Below are 21,837 nucleotides of genomic sequence, written 5' to 3' on the forward strand. Positions count from 1 at the left end.
ATCAACGCCCGAAGTCGCTATCGCTATCGAGCCACAGCAGTGCCGTTTTAATTTTTGGGTCGACATCTAGCCGAGTGTTAAGACGTTACATGTGACTTGTTACCGAGAAAACGTGATTGAATTACAGTGTGCGTTACTGATTAAAAGAAATGCAGTTGATTATTTCAGAAAATTAAGAACTGCCAAAAAAAAGACGCAGTTTCGCCCGAAAGTCGAAGCATCGATTGCGATAGCAAAATAGTAGACAGCTATACGGAGTAAGGATATTAGTTTTATCGGCCGTGTGAGCTTGTAAACATTCACTTACTACATGAATTAACAAGCATGGTATCACGCGCGCAGGCAAACATGAACACATCACACTCGATGACCGCCGACACTCGCTGTGAAAACGCTGGCGCGAGGAAGCGCAGCACCAGCAGCAGTGGGCGAAGTGATCTTTGTGCTGCCTATTGCTTCAACGCAAACTGGGCCGCGAGAACACAGCGCAAACGAAGGTGTTAGCCATTGCGCACCTAGGCTGTGTCCCCATTGCCAAGCCACCCGCAATTACCACCGGAGTAGAACGCCCCCCTCCCTCCCCTACCCCCGGTGCGACGGAAGACGGCGTGATTCCTCCCCACTTTCCTCTTTGCGCGCGTGAGATTGAGCAATCGCCGTCGGCTCACCCTCGCACGATTTCACTCGCACATACAGCATACGGCGCGCGGCGAGTGTTATCGCCCTTGGACTTTATACGGAATAGCACGGCGACGGCGACGACCAAAATGCGCCTGCACGGAGTGTCCATATAATTGCTATCGCATTAAAATATAATTGATTACAAGTAATTAATTACACATGATTCGCTGCGCACACCTCTGACCGGCAAGCAGGAAATCAGGAAAAGTAACTTGTGCGATAAAACAAAAAGGAGATACTACTTCAAGCCCGGACGGCTTCCTGAGGACAAACACAAACCGAGGCAAATTTTTGCGGCAGGATGACGCACGTGTTTGATGCACCAAAATACCGGAAACAACTCGAGTCATCTTAATGATATGCCACCTGTCAGAAGCGCTGTGATTCAAAGCATATATGGAAGCATTAACTAGTAAGCAGTCGAGATAAGCAAAAGACGTTTAGATTATTGGTGGAAAAAATGAAGAGAAAGTACTGATAGATCCGGAGTCGTTAGACATAGGCAACCGTAGGATGTAGAGGACTTTTTAATGGCGAGAGGACGCACGCACGCACGCGCGCACGCGCACACGCGCACACGCGCGCACACACACACGCGCGCACACACACACACACACACACGCGCGCACGCACACACACACACACACACACACACACACACACACACACGCACACGCACACGCACACGCACACACACGCACACGCACGCGCGCACACACACGCACACACACGTACACACACGCACACACACACACACACACCTTGTTCGTGAAAGCAGATGCTATCATTTGCGATGTTGTACTTATAATTATCGAAGCGCCGGCCAATGTCAAACCGCACTTCTGAATGAAACACTGTGTATACAGCCTCTGATGAAGAAGGTTTAACTGTATTGAGAGAGACAGTACAGCCGTGCTTGTTCTACTTTTCTTCTCCTCTCAGTTCGCCTATATCGTTTCGGCAGCAGACATCACAGAATTGAAATTCAAGTTTACACTCCCTGCGGATTTGACAAAAGATGAAGACAAGAAAATCATCGCAAGGTAGGTGCGCACGTATCGGCCCCCGAAGGCGCGCGACCCTTTTGAGTACTGATTGTGCAGTACTCTAGAGCAAGGGGCAGCACGGGAATGATGCAGTCAACGCGGCTGTCGCGACACTAAGCAAAGCTGTACGATAAACGGTCATATGGTGTTGGGCTGCTGAGCACGAGGTCGCGGGATCGAATCCCGGCCACGGCGGCCGCATTTCGATGGGGGCGAAATGCGAAAACACCCCTGTACTTAGATTTAGGTGCACGTTAAAGAACCCCGGGTGGTCGAAATTCCCGGAGTCCCCCACTACGGCGTGCCTCATAATCAGAAAGTGGTTTTGGCACGTAAAACCCGACAATGTAATTTAATTTTTAATAAACGGTCATGTCAGTGCGACCAGCACTCTAAAGCAACGTCATAGTATCGCGACATTACAAGACCTTCTTGCCATGTTTATAGGAAGTATGAGTTGTAAAACTATATATATATATATATGCAGGGCGTCCCATATAACTTTAGCCAAGCTGCTCAACGAAAAAGATATGCAAACCGCACGCACTGTGCGAATCGATGTAAGCGAAGCTTTGTATGGTATTTGCTTCGATAGACGATAATTAGCGGTGATGATGGCGGTGATTGTGTAATTTCTTCAGGGTTTAGTCCAGTACGAGAGTGGCGAGTCCATACCTTGCGTGCATACCTCTTGCGTGCATCCCTGCTGTTTGTCTGCGTAGTCCACAGAACACACAGAGAGACGTGTTCGTTTGAGGCGTTCTTGCCCGTCATTGTCCATAATCTCTGAAAGGATTGAGCATTATCATTGCCTCACATGGCACATCGCATCGAGACAGTAGCCGTCTGCATCACGTTTTGCTGCGCAGCGAAGACGCTCCTGTTCCGCGCGACGCTTCTTTCTGGCCTGGGTGTCCTCGACGCTGAGTGCACGCTCTGGAGCCATTTAGCTGGTGCGTGTTTACGTGCTCCTGCACACGTGGCCAGCACGCTGTTGAGACACCAACTCCAAGCGCTGTCTTCAGGCTATGAACTGTTGTAATGTTTACAATATCACAGCCCAGCACGCGATCTTTACAGCCAACCACCTGCATTTTTGTCGCATAGGAAAGCAAGCACAGCACGTGCCATACACACAAACTGTGAAGCGCTGCTGTGGCGGCGCCGGCCAGGATGCGTGGAGGCGAGCGTCATCTGGTGATGTTTCAAGAAACCCAGCGGCACGCGCGAGCAAGACCACAGCAGCAGCGCCCTGAAAGTCGGAAGAAGAAGCAAGCTTTAGAAAAACATATCACCGTCCAAGCACACCGTACAGATGGTTAACCAGCGAAGTTGAAACATACGATCCCGGTGTTTATCACTGGGTTAATTCCGGCGTTTCATTAAACAACGGCTCGATAGGCTGCCGGATGCTCGGTATGCGGTTGCTGCTTGCGCTCGGCTGCACGAGCCTGTACTTGTGTTCGGGCTGCAGCATCGGTGCGGCGTAGCAGAACTCGTTCCCGGTTCTGCTCGCGGCGTTGCTGTTCGAAAGCTGCCTGCTCCTGAGGAGTGCGTATGACGCGTGGCCTACCCAATTCTGAGCTGTTGAGAAACTGCTGTGCGCGCTCGGCTGCGACGGAGAACAACGACGTCACTACCGGCGCAGCTGATCCAACACCACCTAGATAGCACAAGGCCTTTTCACTCCGATCCATGACGTCATGTTACCTAGCCCGACTGCCATAGAACCTAATGGGGATGCTCCCTTGTAGGCGACATTTATTTTGACGTCACCGCTTTCATCAAGCCAGCCATGTAAATGGAAATTTCGGGCCATATAACGTGGCGTCATGGATCGGAGTAAACAGACCTTGTGCTATCTAGGTGGTGTTGGCTAATCGCGCCCCGCCTCACTATCTCTCTATCTCTCCCTCTTATTTCGCGCGTGCGCATGGGCTTGCACCGGAGGAGCTTCGGCGTACAGGCGACCGACAGATGGACGGAAGGACGGACGGACGAATCGGCTAGCTATACACAGCTTCGCCGTAAAAATAATTAAAACAAACACGGTGCAAGATACGATTTTCATACCTAGGGTGTTAGGTTGTTAGCGTTCCGCAAACGGAACACCGTAGGTCTTAAAATCTTATCTTGCATCGTGTTCTTTTTATTTAATTTTCGCGTTGGACAGCTTGGCTAACCTTAACTGAGACACACGGTATAACGTTAACTGGGACACACGGCATACAGGGTGTCTCAGCTATCATGCATCACGTTTTTTAAAGAAGGCGGGCCATTCGACGCGAAAACAACCAAGTACATATTGTTCAAAGTCGAGTAGAGTAGCCGCCAATAATATTGTTGTTGATGCCATTAAATTTAATAATGAACTGCAATCTGCTACTTTTAAGAAAAATTTACTGCTTTGAATGCAGTGCTGTCAACCTTGTGCAGATGCGCGTGCGCGCACCTGCACAAGTCATGCCAAGCACGTTAGGGAGCTTTCGAACAAAAAAAAAAAAACAAAAAAAAAACAGGATAACTCAACAATAGCGTCAGCGCAACTATGCATGCGCGAGACGCAAAGAGCGGTTTTGCGTTCGCGTCGGCGACGCTATTTCTCCGGCGTTGCACAGCGGCTCGAATTCAACGCAATAATTTTGCGTCAACAAACGTGGTGGCACCCACCGAAGTGGCTGCTCTTGCCGTGTACCACATTCGGCCATATTACCATATGCGGCTATCAAACGCGATAAACGGTGTCGTATGATCTCGCATTGTCTCACTTGAGTCAGTAAAGCACGGCAGAGCACAAGAAAGTTGTGCAAACAAAATTTATTTTTCGCGACCTTGCCATTTTTGCATTAAAAGCGTTCCTGCATCTCTCGCTCAACAATATGCGGCCGCCGCAGCCGCAAGTAAAGATTGCAGGTTTGGTTCCCGGCGACTACATTTTGATGAGTCCCTTATGACCCTTCATTTATACGAAAGCATTAAATACCCCATTACTCGAAAGTTCGTCGTAGTCAGCGGTGTGACCGCATGATGGTACCAAAAATGGCAGACGGCGCAAGGAGTAAGAATGTGAAAAAAAAAAAAAAAAAAAAATTGGCCGACGATTACGCTTCTTGGTATTGCCATCTTTGAGCGCAGCTGCTGCCTTGTTTCAACAACAGGCAACCGCATACAGAGCACGAAGTGCCGAACGGAGGCGCCTCTGCGTTTCGCATTGGGCAGCGCACACCGCCATCCGCGGCTATAGAGCCGGCGCTCCGGCTACGCGCCATGTTAGGAAGCTTTAGCTCGGCTGCTCCTATCTAAATACATATAAAAGGAGAATTCGTTTTTCTCGGCAACTACTGCACTAAATTTGACGAGGTTTGTTGCATTTAAAAGAAAAACTTAAAATCTAGTGACTGTTGGTTTCGAATTCTTTAGTTAGGTCGTCAATTTTTTATTAAGTGGCAAAATGGAAACATTTCAAAAAACGAGACTATCAAGTTTACAACTCTGTAACTCAACAACGAAAAATGATCATTCTGTGAATTGCGTCTAATAGTACATCTAAAGCGGAGAAAATTAATATGTTACACGTGAATATAAAAAAATTAGTAATATGTTAACACAGCTTTTGCAGAACCTTTGTAAACAACGTAAGAAATTCTCGCGAGATGTAAAATGGCATATCAAATTTGTCCGCTTTGAATGATCTAATGGATGCCGTTTACAGAACCGCGATATCTAATCTTGATGCTAAGCTATGAATTTGTAAACTTGGTAAAATAAAATGCATTAATGTCCAATTCAACGCTACTGAGCGTTCCTTCGAGTTATGAACTCCTCGCAGGTAAGCGAGCGCGTTGAGACGTTGGCGGGCGTTTTAACGCGACAGCGTTAAGGAGCTCGTGTCGCAGAAAAGCCGGTGTCGTCGGCGTCGGTGTCGGCGTCCGCGGCGTTGGCCGTGAGCGAAAAATCCTTGCAGGCAATTCATAAATAAAAACAACTTGCAACATGGGCTGCGTGGGAATCGAACCAGGGTCTCCGGAGTGTGAGGCGGAGACGCTACCACTCAGCCACGAGTTCTTTTTTTCTTTATTGATCTCGATGCTTCAAAGCGGTACAAAAGCGCCTCTAGTGAATGCGGTGTTGTCTTAGAAACGTGCCGTAGAAAGTTATACTGCGGTGTATATCGGTAATTATGAGCATGTAACCTACAGAAGCTGCAGTTACACGAGTAGCGAAGTACGTTTCCGCTAGATTTCTTCTGCGCTTTTGATTTGGCCTTACCAAGACGCAGTTAGAACGCAGGCAAGAGTTTGGGCGGACAAGGAACGCGCGGAAAAACATTTCACCAAAGGGAATATAGTGCTTTCGCATTCCCACACGTAAGGAGTCTTAAGTGTCAGTGCTGAATTTATTTATTTCTCGCACACATCATGTGGAGTTTGCATACGTTCACATCCCATCGGTGAGAAGTTACCTGTTCCTTACGCTTTCATTCCCTTTTCTAAGCATTAAGTATTAGTCCCAGTTAATTTCCCCTGTGCTTTCAGTTTGTTTCATTGTTGGATTTATATAGTTGTTACTAACGAAAAATACATCTTTCTGAATCTTTTTGTCCATTACCGACCCCCGCCATTTTTTGTGTTTGTTGTCATAGTTAAGAGCTTGTATAACAGAACATCATCAACAGTTGTTATTAGTCTTCGACGCTTTGTACAATGTAATTATTCGTAGCGGTTTTCTTATTGTTTTTAGGCTATGCAGAATTAAATATTGCCTGTGGCCGATAACAATTCTAATCCTTGAACTGGATTACTCGATGAGGTCGACATTACTTGCGCGAGAAATCAGAGTGCGTAATGTAATAATTAATGAAATTGTGCTAATTAAGTTCTTAGCTGATTATTTACGGCACATATTACAACCGACGAATTGTGACTGGGTGAGATCCCAAGGCGCATACATTTAGGACAGATTCTGAGGGTGACACCAGTTGAGAGATATTGATTTCCTAAATGTGCGATATTGACGTTCCATTTATACTATTGTGCTTCAATACCTAAAACAATGTATTGGTGAAGGAATAAGTAGAACAACACTGCAGTGTTACCGCAAATTTGACTGCGCGCATCACGAAACGGGTGCCAATTTCAGAATTCGAAGCCGGCCTTGCAAACTGACCGGCTTCGATTGGTTAATTGCAGTGTGTGCGGGAAGGTAATTAGTAAAAACTGAGTTGTCGAAAACGCGTTAATTAGTAGATAACTCACATTGATTTCTCGTGAAAGTAATGTCCGCCTATTCTAGTAATCCGGCACAACAGATTTTTAAAAATTATGTATAGTGAAAAAAAAGTCCTATGGATTACAACTAATAACTTGTGGGCGCAAGCTTACTGGAAAGAAAGTATTTGTGCACGCTTGTGCTACTAGTATGCAATGGGCTATATTTGTGTAGCGAGCCCAAGCGATGCGCTATGACCGCTGGTCACAGAAACGTGTCATTCCGCTCTTTGGTGGTGATAAACTTTATTGAAAGGGGGAAGGGTAAAAAGGGACGTGGCTGAGGGTTCGGGCTCAAGTAAGGCCCTGGGCCTGCTTGGCCTTTTCCGCCCAGTCCACCAGTTCAAGTTGTCGGTCGACGTCCCCGGAACTGAGCCAGGCTGTCCAGTCAGTCTCTTTCGGCGGGGAACAGCGTGTGATCTGCGACGCCCTTCTAGGTGATATTACGTCATACATTGCGGTGTAGATGTGTGATACCTGACGTTACATCGCATTACAAGACGCGTATGTATATATTTCTGTCACGTGTGATGCACTATTCCTTGGTCGTGAATAGAAGTCTCTCCAGCATACGTTAGCGTTGCCTACTATATGTGAACGGTTCTATTTCAGAGGAATCGTGTGCCTGAAGGCCGCGGGCACCCCGCCGAAAAGTTCCTGTTCGTCGCCGATTATGTCTGCGGCGCTCACGATCAAAAAACAGGCTGCCGCAGCCCCACCAGCTGCACCGGCTACACCAGATCCACCTAAACCACCTGAAGCGCCTCCATCTGCACCCCATGGTAGCAGCCCGAACTCGGCTTTCCGCTGTGAGTATAGCATGAGTGCGCTCGTCTATGTCACTCTAAAAAGAAAACTCCTTTTGCGGCCGTGCTGATAATTTTGCGAAAAAGTTTAAATTCTATCAGCTTTTAAGCGAATTTTTGCCTCTTCTCCCACTTTTCGGGTGCTAGCTGATAGCTGCTGCTGCCGTGCTGAGCATACAACTTGGCCCACTGGGCGGTGTGTGCCCAAACAGAGAACTTGGGCCGCTGGGCATGTGTGCAACTGGGCAAGCGGCTCTGGGTATGTGAACATTATTGGCCATTCCACCAGGACGGTTCTGTGTCACTGGGTGGTATGTGCCCAAATGGAAACTTGGGTCATAGGCATGTGTGCATCTGGGGAAGCGGCTCTGGGTATGTGAACATTATTGACCATTCCCCGAGGACGGCTCTGTGTCACTGGGTGGTACGTGCCCAAATGGCCAACTTTGGTCACTAAGCATGTGTGCATCTGGGCATGCAGCTCTGGGTATGTGAACATTATTGGCTATTACCCCAGGACGGCTCTGTGTCACTGGGTGGTATGTGCCCAAAAGGCCAACTTGGGTCACTAAGCATGTGTGCAACTAGGCATGCGGCTCTGGGTATGTGAACATTATTGGCCATTCCCCCAGGATGGCTCTGTGTCACTGGGTGGTATGTGCCCAAATGGACAACTTGGGTCATAGCCATGTGCAAAGCCGGGGATGCGGCTCTGGGTATGTGAACATTACTGGCCAATTACTCAGGACGGGTATGTGCCACTCGGTAAGTATCCGAATAGATGAGCAGAACAACAGGCAAGAAGTGAAAGAAGTCGGCAACGAATTCAACCGAGTGTGGAGAAAGAAGTAAAGGGAACAAAGTAGGCCCCAATCGTACATTGAGCGAGCGGCGTTGAGCTGTGGAGAAGACAAGAAAAGGTGAAAACATTTAAGTAAACATGAAAGTTTCGCTTATCATCGATTCCCATATATGCGTCGAATCCGCCTATTCTTAGCCAGGCTTCACAACAACTTTGCCTTTTCGGCATTTTAGTCACTTCCTGCTGGACAATCAACGTTTCCGACCGCTTCGTCGGAGTCGGATCATCAAAGAACTAGACGCCGCCAAATCTCGACATTATCGGCTACCGCACACTGCACAGGCGACGAACCTTGCTTCTTTATTTTTTTTTTACTTTGACGCTGTTTTCACGACGTTGCCCTTTCAGGTGCCGACCGCTGACTCGTCACGTAGGAGGTAACGTAAAGCATGTAGTTCTAAAAATGATAAGGCTGGTAACAATATGAGCAAATAAAACGTAAAGAAAAGATTACGAGCAAGTCTTCATATCACTAAGCGACCTTTTCTGTTGCTATAGAATAGAGCATATTGGGCCGCGACCTTGGCTACATTGTAAAAAAAGATACCACCAACGCTGCTTTTGGGGAATTAAAGGGCTTTCTCCTGCATTAAAAAGGCAAGGCTGTATGAAGAAATTAACGGTTCTGAAGCACCAATAAGTTCAGTCGAAGTGCAGTTCTGACACCTATTTCTTGAAGTTTTAAACATTCTACAACATGTTTATCGCACGTACCGTATCTCGTGCACAAATGCGTAGCATAATTCAGAAAGACTTTGATGTACTCGCTGGATTAACACAAGGAACCGCTCATTGCACCCATCCATGATAGTGATTATGCGAAGCCCAATGTGCGGCATCTGAAATAAACACCGATAAACTCAAACCAAACGTGTGCGTAACCTCATTAAGAAACACAAAGACGTGACCAATAATTGAGAAAGAGTTTAATAAATCGTTGGAATTAAGCCAGCGATAAACACCTGGGCTGCATATTTCAGCTTCGCTGGTTTACCATCTACACTGTAAAATAATTTACACCCTTAAATGTGAAAAAAGGGTGTAAATGTGTCTATAACTCGCACCCTTAGGGTGTGATTTATATAATTGACACCCTAAGCGTGCGAGTTAGACACATTTACACCTTTTTTTATTTTTAAGGGTGTAAATTATTTTACAGTGTATACGGGGTGCACGGGCGGTGATTTTCCTACACATATCGCCCATTACCTGGTCTTTCCTGTCTCCAAAATGTGATCTCGGTTGTCGTTGGAGTTATGCCAGGGCTGCGGTATAAGTTTTACGCCTCTTGTAAAGCACACTAATAACGCTCCGTTCCACTTGCATAACCTATCGAAAAAGATGCATTTAGCCCATCCATTTAGACATTGTCTACACGTTGCCCATACCGTGCCCTTAATTTCCCGCAAATATGAACGCTGGACCATGTTTATAGTTTGCCAAAGTCACTGGAGAAATAAACTAAGAGCCTCGTATCACATACGGGAATCGGGAAAGCGAGGGTTCAGCAATGTCTTGCCACGCTTTCATTTAAAGCAGGGAATTCAACGTTTCGCAGCTAACTTGAAGTTCGCGTCTAGTAAAGTTGTTTTAGGAGTCTGGGAACATTTTGTATAAGGGTAGTATGACACCCTGGAACGCTTGAATAAGTAATTTTCTACAAAGGTTGTAATGGATCTACACCGATTAAACATTTATCACTCGTCACACAGAACATGCTTTCTACTTCAACGAACTATAAACGCCGTGCTACGCATATGATTTACGAGAAAAGCGGGAAAAGTGACCAAAAAATTACTGCCCATACACCCAGTACAAATGGTAAACCAGCGAAGCTGAAATATGCGGCCCCGGTGTTGTAACGCTAGGTTAATTCTGACGGTTTATTAAACTCTTTCCCAATTATTGGTCACTTCTTTGCGTTTCTTAAGGAGATTACGCACATGTTTGGTTTGGGTTCATCACATTGTGTATTTAAAATGCCGCACATTAGGCTTCGCATAATCACCATCATGGAGGGGTGCAATGCGCGGTTCATTGTGTTAATCCAGCGGATTCATCAAATTCTTTCTTAATTATGTTACGCAATTGTGTCCGTGATGCGTGAATCATAGTGTCTATGATTCGATTATGCACTGTAGTTACCAAGTGACACACCGCGGCTGCACATTTCATTTAATTAAAGACGGTAACACATTTATTTTTTACCTATTGCGAAGTCGGGGAGAGACGGCTACCCGCGCGCTGCTGCGAGAGAGAAACGACGTCACTGTCGGCGTAGCCAATGGCGCGCCACGCCTTTGCTGCGAGAGATAAACGACGTCACTATCGGCGTAGCCAATGGCGCGCCGCACCTTCCGCCAGAGGAATTCTGTGGTCGCACCGCGAGTGTTTCGCTTAGGCATATCCAGCTTTGCTGTAAAAGTATTTAATTATGTCATCATGATATTGTATTCACCCCGTCCCCCACCGTGTCCTTTTCCTGCAATAATACATAGATAAATGCCTGTTTTAAATGCGTAAGCATTTATATGCCTACCCAACGAGAACTTTGTCCGTCCGTTACGTAAGACGAATGCAGTGGCTCATACACCGGCTTAAACAATGTCTCGTGCACCCGCAGGAGGGTTTCTGTGGTTGGACATACGAGCGTTTCGCATAGGCATATACAGCTTCGATGTGATAACTTGCATAATCCATAACAACTGGGAGAGAGTGAGTAATTAGAAATCATTTTCAAACCACATAAGTAACTTGCACAATTCTAACTTTCGGTATGCATCACCCAAAAAAGGGCCTCCATTTTTCTCAAAATGTTAGATATCCCCTCGTTCTTTCTCCTGCCAGCGAACATGCACTGGCGTAACTCTTATGTCTAAACAACTTGAAAATGAAATGGACAAACAACGTCAGAACACACGCCGATAGCAAGAATTCAGGTACCCCAATAAAGTTGCTTACGACTGCTAGTGCTGTAGTGGTATTACAATGTTTCTGCACATTAGACCAGGTCCTTTTTACCAACGTATCTAGGATAACTCGTGATTACAGAATGAAATTCGACAGTCAGAACTGTAATATACGTTTTTTTTTTTTTTTTATGATGCAAAGACACAGACTTCAACCCTATGTGAACACACTCTGGATAGAGATTCAATAGTTCTGGTATCTGATAATTCAACGATTTCGTGTCTTTAAGCATGCAATCTTTGGGCGCGGCTGATTACAACACTGTATCCGGACTCCAGCACTCGCCCTGAGGTTAAATATAACAATCTGTATTTGTGTTTTCAAATATGATTAGGTAGTCCTAATAAACTGGGCATGATGCAAGAAGCGCAAGTTGAACTTTGATAAGACGGGAACTGCCCGTATATGGGCCATGCCGCGCGTCAGCCGCTACAGCGCGTCGACGCACGAAAGACGCTCGTCGTTGCGCAAGCAGGAGATACGTAATGAAGAAAAGCTTTACTTACGTTGGCAACGCATTCAGGGGCCGAATCTTATAACGGTTCGGTATACGAACCGTTCGCTTCGCTGCTTACGTCACTAAATGTGCCACTCCCAAGCCGGTGGTGGAAGAAGGGGGAGGACGCGACCAATAGATGAGGGGGTGCCACCTCTGAAGTGTACGTCATTATATGACGAGCTAATCGAGGAAATGCAGAATGTTTCTGCTTGCTAAATAAATATAAGATATAAATTAAATATTATTCGGCAAGTTCTAAAGTATAAACGTGTGGTGCCGGGCGTTTACGCAGGGCAGAAGTAATTTGTTAATGTCATTCTTTTTCATTCTCAGCGAACCGGTGGTATCGCAAGCGTAAATGAGTTGGCAGAGCGCAGCGCTATGTCGTCTGCTACCAGGAGCTTGCTCGATGCATGCAATAGGAACGCACTGCCATCACTTCTCAAGTAGCGAGCGCAACAAACCGTGAACTGGTTCTTAGGGTCACCTTTAATTACCAGCCGACTATATCAATCTTCCTTCTTTTTTCTCTCTTCGTCGTCGGCTCGGACGTGACTCGCTCGCCGCGCTCCCTGCGATCTGCCCCACGGCGCGTCGCGTGATAGAAGCAATTGAACTTGAAATTGAACATTACGATGTACGGGCCCTGCATTGCCTGCATGCGCAAAGTCAAATCGAAGAGCGTGGTGCTGACGGTGCGCGCTGTGCCGTAAAATTGAGGAACAAGGTGCGGCACTGCCGAACTAGAAAAAGAAAGGGCAGCCAGATAAGAGATCTCCACAATATCTTCCCGTCCTGACTGTATAGTTTTACCAGCCTAACGAAGGAAGCACTGGACCAGCCTAGGTTGAACCCTTATGATTACGGCGATCTGCGAGCTATTCACGCTGGCGATAGCACTGGGAATTCGATCTCACCATGCAAATATCTCCTTGGCATTGGCTTTGAAGCGGAGGTCACGGGAAAGCTGACCCAGCCCTTCTACCGGCCAACACAGTAATTGCGAGGTCAACTTCGTGGACAGTGTCGGCAGCAGAGATCTAGGCCATTCCGATGAATGCTTCGCTTCCGACCGACCTCCGGGAGCTGCAGGCCGGTGGCGATGAACCGCAGCGTGCAATTCCTTCCTCTGCGTGGAATGACCACTGGTACGCTTGCACCCGAGTCTCCTCCAATCGATAGCGTAGCCTGCAAAAGGTCTACTTAGAAAGCCGGCAGGGGCAGTGCAAATAATTATCCGTAATTTCTTTGAACACGTATCGCACTTCCAGCCGTGGTCGACACCGAAAGAGCAAGGACAAGCAGACGACAAAGTCATGTAATAGCCTCCAAAGCACGCAAGCGCACGCACGCGCGCGCGCGCAACGCCCGCGTGTCTCCGGGGTCGCGCGACCGGCGCGCGCGGCCAGGGTCGCGAGTCAACAGCCAAGCCACAGCAACGGAACCCAAAGCGAACTACCCCTTCGCCGGGGTAGCGCCTCCCCCTGTCCCCTCGGTAAATACAACTATGCTCGTTGATTCCAGTGACTATGCATTCGGATACTTTTGGTAGTTTCAGCGCACTTAAAACGGTCTTAAGCACGGCTTTATCTGATCGGCTATGGGATAATTTCATTTCATTTCATTTTATTACCTTAAAGGCCCCAATATATGGGGTGTTACATGAGGGGTGGCAAGAATAAAAATACATAGTCACAATAACAGAAAGTTTTTTTACATTTTCGACGAACTTCGATGGGCACATAATGACAGCAACGTCGTTAGGAAGGCCGTTCCAGTCTGCAGCTGTGCGAGGAAAAACAGAATTTGAAAACTTGACAGTGCGTAAGCGTGGACGGGCAAAGTAGCTGATGGCTGATGCGGTGAGATATGCGTGTTAAGTGGAAGGATATAAGATGCGATGCGCATAGGGCTTTGAAAGAATTTGTGAAATAAAGCTAGGCTGGCAATACGACGACGGAGCGATAAGGGGGATAATGCGGACGCAGTTTTTAAGGAGGAAACGCTGATATCAAAGGAATATGACGAGTAGATGAAACGAGCGGCGCGATTTTGTACAGATTCAAGATCATTAATTAGGTATGCTTGATGTGGATTCCAAATAGGCGATGCAAATTCTAGTTTTGACCTGACAAATGATTTGTAGGCTAATAATTTTCCATGTTGAGGAGCATGATGTAGATGGCTTTTTAAAAATCCTGACGTCCTGTTCGCGGATGATATAAGGTTTGTAACATGAGAATTCCAGGAAAGGTCGCTCGAAAGTGTTGCTCCTAAATATTTGTAAGAATGAACTAGTTGTACCGGAACTTCAGGTATTACGTAAGGAAATACGAGAGAATTACGGCGACGGTGAATGGACAAATATTTACACTTACGTGGGTTAAGTTCCATTAGCCACTTGTTACACCAGTCCTGGACTGCATTAAGATCACTTTGAAGTGAAGATTGATCAGCGGTGGAAATAATAGCACGATATATCACACAATCGTCCGCGAACATACGTATGCTAGATGTCACGTGTAACGGTAAATAACTTATGTATATTAGGGAAAGTAGCGGGGCGAGCACGGATCCATGCGGCACGCCTGACGTTACAGAGACTGAATTAGAATTCCTATTATTAATGGTGACGAATTGTGAACGATTAGTCAAGAATTCTTCAATCCACTTCAGTATATTAGGGTGAACATTTAAGCGGTAAAGCTTTATCATAAGGTGTTTACGGGGTACTTTATCAAAGGCTTTAGCAAAATCTAAAAATATTACGTCAGACTGAAGATTATAATCAAGGTTAAAGCGTAGATCGTGTAAGAATGTGGCAAGGTGAATCTCGCAGGAGTAACCGCGGCGAAACCCGTGCTGTGCAGGATTGAAAAAGTTATTCGAGTCTAGAAATGCCATGGTGTGAGTATAGATGACGTGTTCCATGATTTTGCAGGGAATACTAGTGAGAGAAATGGGACGGTAATTTAGAGGTGAGTTCTTGTTACCTGATTTGTAGACTAGAACGGCTTTCCCTTGTTTCCAATCTTTGGGCAGTTGGCCTGTGAGGAGTGACTGAGTGAATAACAAGCACAACAGAGATGAACATGTATCTTTGGTGTTCTGCAGTATCTTGGTGTTGATGTTGTCAGTGCCAGCAGAGGATGAATGCTTTAAGTTTTCTATTAGGGACAAAATCCCCTATGAAGAAAATACAAGTGCAGGCATTGTCTCCTGAATAATTGCGCGGTTTGGAGAAACAGTCGAATCGGTTTCATTAGTAAACGCGGGTGAAAAAGCTGCGTTAAAAATGTTGGCGCATTCGGATTCACAGATAGTTTCACCTGATGCACCGGTGAGGGAAATTGTGTGTGTATTCTGGGGATGAATAACTTGCCTGAACCTACACGAGTTAGTTGACAACATTTTAGGCAGGCAATGACGAAGAAAAGGCCATGAATTTATTTTCTGTTTTAAAAAATTTCGTAACAAAGTCTCAATTCATTGTAAACACCAGTAAAAGCGCGTCTTCTAACCGTTGGTGAAACACGAAGCGCTCACGTGCTCACATGATAAGAAAAGCGGCGTTGCAAAAAACTGCTTCATGACCAGTGTCCTAGCAATTTTTTTTTTTTAATTATGGGGTTTTACGTGCCAAAACCACTTTCTGATTGTGAGGCACGCCGTAGTGGAGGGCTCCGGAAATTTCGACCACCTGAGGTTCTTTACCGTGCACCTAAATCTAAGTACACGGGTGCTTTCGCATTTCGCCCCCATCGAAATGCGGTCGCCGTGGCCGGGATTCGATCCCGCAACCTCGTGCTCAGCAGCCCAGCACCTAGCCACTGAGCAACCACGGCGGGTATGTCCTAGCAATTGGACATACTATACGTTCGTGGCAGCAACCTTTAAAAGAACAGTTGAAAATGCGAAATACAGCATCGTTTGTAAGTACTTCGACTTTCTTTCAAAGGCCACAACAGAAAAGCACTCTGCAGATTTCTGAGAAGTAAAAAAAAAAAAAGCATTCCGGCACAAATAAACGTCGACTGTGTGGTTCCAGCACCCTGCGAATTGACCCAATTAGTGGAAGATATCGCTAAAGGTCTAGAAACTTGCTTTAAGTTTATTTTGCCTTGTAACGCTAGGCCGCCTACTCATGGTGAAGACTTTGAAAAAGTTAGTTTTGGAGCTGGTAAATGTAGTAAGCCAACTGCTCAATTCAGCGCCACATCCCGATGGCATTACAACGCCAATAATAATAATTTTATTTAACATATCGCCTCACGCATTGCTTACTATGGCAAACCATTATATTAAAAATTCGTGGGTTCCTTCAAAATAGAGTCTTGCAGAAGCAATCCCATTATTAAAAAAGCAAGGTGTTGGTAACTTCTTAGATAACATTAGGTCAATATCTCTTACGTCTAACCTAGTAAAACTCATCGAAAGAATCTTACACGATACACGACTGCATAAATCAATTGGCTGATAGAGAACATGATTTTGAGCCCATGCCAAGTTAGCTTCAGACGCAGGGGCTCCAATTCAACTAGCTCGATATCAGAAAAAAAATATGATGCCTTAGTCACTTTGGATGTCACTGAAGTGTATGAAAATGTAGCACATGTAAGCTTAGTAAGCGCGCTTCGAAATATAGGTCTGCCAGACTGTTTTGTTGCGTGGGTTCATGAATGGTTAAGCAGCAGGGAATTTTACTGCTTTTATCGCGGATTGTCTTCATTTACGTATAAACAGTCAATCGGTCTACCCCAAGGTTCAGCCCTATCGCCATTGCTGTTTAATGTTTTACTAACTATAATATTCCTTCAATTGCAATAAGATGTGCATATGTACGTGTATATACGCCGATGACATCATTTTTTGCGGCATCGGTAGATATACATACATTGTACCAAACGCTACTGTCCTATATGAGTAGCATTGATTTGAGGCTTGATGGCATTAATCTTTCTGGTAAAGGGCCCGTCACCAGGCCCCATGGCAAATTTTGCTTATACGCTAGAAGTTGTTACGCGTCCTCTAAGGAGTGTTCTGCCGCAAAAAATTTTCAAATCATCTAATTAATAGCCGAGATATAAATATTTCAGTGCCGCGAACCCATGATTTCAGGAGGCAAGCTCCACTGCCAAGCGAGACACTCTTTACACTTGCTCCGTCTAGCCTCCACAAGCGAAATCCCTTCTCTTCGTTCTCCCATACGGACCTCGAGGATCGGGTGACGCATACGTCACGGGCACCGCCTTCTTCTTTTTTTTTCTATCCTCGCCTTTTTTGCAGTGCGGCGCACTTCCGCTGACCGCGACGCGCGCGAGCTGTTGTGATTGTAGCGTTTCGCGCAGCGCGCGATTTTGCGCGATGTGCACGGGGATACCTGACTAGCGGCATAAGTCAGTGCTACACGAATACAGAGCCAGACACAAGCGGATCACACAGCATGATCCCGCGCTGAAACACGGTAGAAAATGACATAGTTTCGGTGTCTGCGAGTGCGACTGCACAACGAGGGAACAAGCAGACGAAACGGAAGTACATCTCTCTTGCTGCGGTGCGAAATAAAAAAAAAAGCATGCATGCATTCGGTTTGTGTGTATTATTATTTTTCTAAGCTCTAATTCGTCTATCCAAGCAACATAATAAACAAATAACAGATGTTGCCTCGAATAATTCTCGAAGTCACGTGTCACCACGAGTGACGTCACAGTGCAAACACGTGTAAGCACGTGTACGTCATCCTCCGGCTTCGAGCGCGGCGGCAGCGAGGAGAAGGGAAAACGGCGTTCGGTTTGAAATTTCAAACGTTTCCGCGGCGCGTAGCGATGTAATGCTTTGCAGGCACGACCGTTATCGCACAATGTATGCTCTGTGCTTGTCAGCTCAAAATGGCCAGACCTGGTGAGGGGCCTTTAATATCAGAAAAAGCGCAATCCTAGTTTTCCCTAAAAACGTTCCTATCCAAATTTCGATTCTTTATCGACAAGAGAGTATCCCGCAGGTGAATTCACGTACATATTTGGATGTCAGTTGCACCGAAAAGCTTAATTGGCGTCCGCATATGGAGCACATTACCTCAAAGACAGCACGCGTAGTAGAAATGCTGAACAGCAGTGAATCAAGATTGCGCCGGCATGCCCTCATTATGATCTGTTGCATGTATGTTCGCCCAATAATAGAGTTCGGCGACGTTTTGTTTCCTTTCGGACCTGCATACAAAATTCGCTCTCTGGCTGTATTAGAACAAGAGGCAATAAGTATATGTCTTGGGCTTCCTAAATTTGTCTCGAATGATGTCTTACATTAGAAGCATGCCTGCCTTCTCTTCTCACGTGATTTGATATCCTAACAGCACAAACTTTTCTAAACATACATGCGTCACCACAGAGGAGATCACAATATGTTTTCATTAATGAAACGGCCTCATTTAACTATCGATGGTATCGCTCACGTTACCATCAAGTTGTTTTCGTACAAAAACTGTTGGACGCATTAAATGTTCACCTATGCGAGGTGGTCTTACTAAACTACTCTGTTCCAATCGCTAAAATTGAATGTCATTATATATTTTTTTTTCCAAAGAATGCTAAACATTTGCCCTATCAGTATCTGAATGGTATACTGGTAATCCACTTTACGCACCTAGATACAAAGACCGTGATAGCGACTGGCGCTTCTGTCTGTGAAGAGAAGGCAGGTGTGGGCATTGTATCACCATAACTAAGTTGGTCTTTTTCCATTCGGCTACCTGACTTCACGCCTATCTTTCAGGCGGAATTAATTGCAATTGTCTTAGCTTTATGCAAATTACTATCATCTCTCTCGTCAGCCGTAATCTTAACTTATCGTCTCTCTCTCTCTGTTTTTGACTAACCACGTCCAACTTATCCAGTTCATTAGAAGCAGCCTATTCTCTCGTCACAAGACGTTTACGTCTCATTCGTTTAGTGTGGGTGCCAGACGACAAAGGCCTAGTCTTAACCGAATATGCAGGTGCACTCGCAGTATCATTTTACGATGGTTTTGTGATTCCCACTTTACTAACGTCCGCTTTCATCACTGCAGCGCTATTCAGAAAATGTGCTACTGCAAATAACTTCGCCAAATCATCGTCGTCGACATCTGATGCCCCGCATCTCAATTTTCCTTGAAGCAACAAATGGCGCTCCACTAGAAATATTGAAGTAACGATTACGAGACTACAGTGCCGAGTCTCCCCACTGAACTTTTTCCTCCACAGGTCTGGTTTGACTGTATAACATCTGTGTGCTTTATGCAATGATAGTTAAGCTCGGGAACACTTCTTTTTGACATGTCGCCGGTTGATTATTCGGAGAAAATATTTCTTTAAGAACCCTTCTAAAACCTTGGCTTGAATTTGACTTTTCCGGTAATTCTTTCCTTTGGGGCTACCCTACTGGGTTACAGCCACAGGAACGTTTGTGGAACCCTCTACAACTTTCTGCGCGATACAAAAAGAATTGCGTGCTAAAATTGTTCTTTTTACTTCCTATGCTCACATAATTTTTACTGTAATATGTAAATATTTGGGCATCCATATCTGCACGACTAGACGTTTTAATTAACATTTACAAGATACTTATTTCATTTCACCTTATTTTCCCCGAAAAAAGAAAAAAAGAAGTTCGGCAGGTACACTTAAGACTGCTTACGTGCGGGAATGCGCAAGCATTATAACCCCTTTGGCGAAATGTCTTTCTTACGCGCGCTTTTCGTCCGGGCAAGCTCTCGATTTGCGTTCTAAATGCGCCTCGGTTAGGCCAAATCAAAGCAAGCTCCAAGCGTCTCAACCGGCTCGCTTACCCGCGAGGAGTTCATTACTTGAAGGACCCTTCAGCGGCGTTGAATTGGACATTAATGCTTTCGCATTCACAACTCATAAGCAGTGCTTAGTGTGTCCTCGGTTTTTTTTTTTTTTTTCGTTTAGGATTGATTGGGTTTTAACATTTCAGAGCAATTCTGGGACTTGCAGAGATGCAGCCGGGGGGGGGGGGGGGGGGTATGGCTTTAGAACGATTGAAAGCTGGGCAAGTTGGTGGGGATTCGCGGTATCGCAAAGACATGCAGGTGTGCGAATGCGTACAACGAAAAGAGTGTTGTCATTTTCCTTCTGCTTTTGCCCGTGCTTGTACGCCTGCCCTTCTGTGCCACGCTGTGGCTTTTCTTGAGTTGTTTAACGTGAGCGTGAATTTTGAGAACCAAGTGAGTATTCTTGCAGTCCGCTCCCATCAGAATGCGGCCGTGGATAGGACCCGCGATCTTGTGCTGCTAGCGATTGCATTGAAACAGTAAATAAATGCGTACAAAAGGAATGTGGCAATGTCTTTGACTCTCTTCATGTTTAATCCCGCTTTGTGGTTTGTATCCTTTTGCAGGGAAGGCGACCAACACTCTTCCCACAGCATTCATGGTCCCAGCCCTCGTGACCTTGCTCATCATCATCGCTCTCAAGCAATTTCCAGTGTTCCCTTATGCTTTCATCACCATATATTGAAAAAAAATACATCTCAGTTAAAGTGTGCTGTTCCCCAAATTCGTGGTCTCTTGAGTGATGGGTAGGGTTGGGGAATTGCTCAATCTTGGAGCACGCCCGCCGGATTAAATAAAAAGAAAAGTCGCTGAATAAAAAAAAAAAAGAAAATGCGCGGCCTGCCGCTTGCATAGAAAACGGTGCGATCTGCAATGGCGTCACCAGTCGGGTACTGTTGTCTGGGGTTGGCATAGAAAATGCGTGAGGAACGCGCTTGGAACGCCGTCGCCCCTGGAAGCCGACGCGTCCCGCGGACAGCTAGCGCCGTTCGGCCCAGCCAAGCGGCCGAGAATGCAACAACGGCTGCAACGTTCGTTCCTTGGAACCCGCGTGATGCGGAAGGCCGCACCTGTTTTTAATGAGATAGCTAAGGGCCCCGCCCGTGTCGCAGAAAATCCGGCATCGGCGTCCCGCGCCAAGCATCGGACGTCGCTTCGGCGAAAAGAATACCAAACCACGCATACTCAACCACGCAGGCCTTTCATATGGCGCTACGAAGTTACTGAACTAATTGAATTTCTCGAAAAATACGTAGAAAAATTGTAAAGTATGACTTAAATACAACCTGCAGACATGATAGCGTCGGATTGTAATTTGAATATACGAGAAAACAATTCTGTTACGCGGAAACCAAACACAAACCCCTCTTAATGAAATAGCGTTTTCTAGCTGCCGTTGAGGTCTTGTAGCATTTGGAGGCGATCCCACCGCTAGCAACCAGTTGTAGGAGTTGAGGAGGACTTTGGGATGAAACACTTGGCAGGTTTATTTACATGATTTACAGTGAGAGTCAATTAACAGTCTTGAAGTCATTACGGGCCGGCAGCAACTCGGACGCTCTGGCCCGTGGCAAGAAGCTCGAAAGAGATGAATCAAGGATTGCTCTAGGAATTCTCTACGAATGCTCCCGGTCTGCGTCTTTTAAGCCCTTCTGTGTCTCGAAGACACGTCACGTTCGGCCAATGGGAGAGCCCGCTCAGGTGACGCCATTTTCGGCCAATGGTAGGCGCCCGTGCGATGGAGTCACACCCGGCGAAGAGAGTCGCTGCTCGTGTGTTTGTCCGAGGGCTTTCTTCTCCCTGCGGCACGTGCCCTGCGGTCTTGCCTTGCTGACTTGCAAGGCGCCGTCACAATAGGCGGATGGGGGGGCGACGC

General features: G+C 46.1%; 1 protein-coding gene across 2 annotated transcripts in view; it reads left to right on the forward strand.

Moving 5' to 3' along the window:
• The window catches only part of LOC126536681 (uncharacterized), a 53,259-nt gene extending 31,899 nt beyond the window's left edge, over positions 1 to 21,360 (forward strand). For both annotated transcript variants that reach the window (XM_055073783.2, XM_055073782.2), the window contains 3 exons: positions 1,624 to 1,724; positions 7,607 to 7,803; positions 20,528 to 21,360. In XM_055073783.2, the coding sequence (XP_054929758.1) occupies positions 1,624 to 1,724; positions 7,607 to 7,803; positions 20,528 to 20,646 (417 nt within the window). In that variant the 3' untranslated portion in view covers positions 20,647 to 21,360. The remainder of the gene's footprint in view (positions 1 to 1,623; positions 1,725 to 7,606; positions 7,804 to 20,527) is intronic.
• The last annotated feature ends 477 nt before the right edge of the window (positions 21,361 to 21,837 follow it).

The sequence above is a fragment of the Dermacentor andersoni genome, chromosome 4, assembly GCF_023375885.2.
Source record: "Dermacentor andersoni chromosome 4, qqDerAnde1_hic_scaffold, whole genome shotgun sequence".
Taxonomy (NCBI): Eukaryota; Metazoa; Arthropoda; class Arachnida; order Ixodida; family Ixodidae; genus Dermacentor; species Dermacentor andersoni.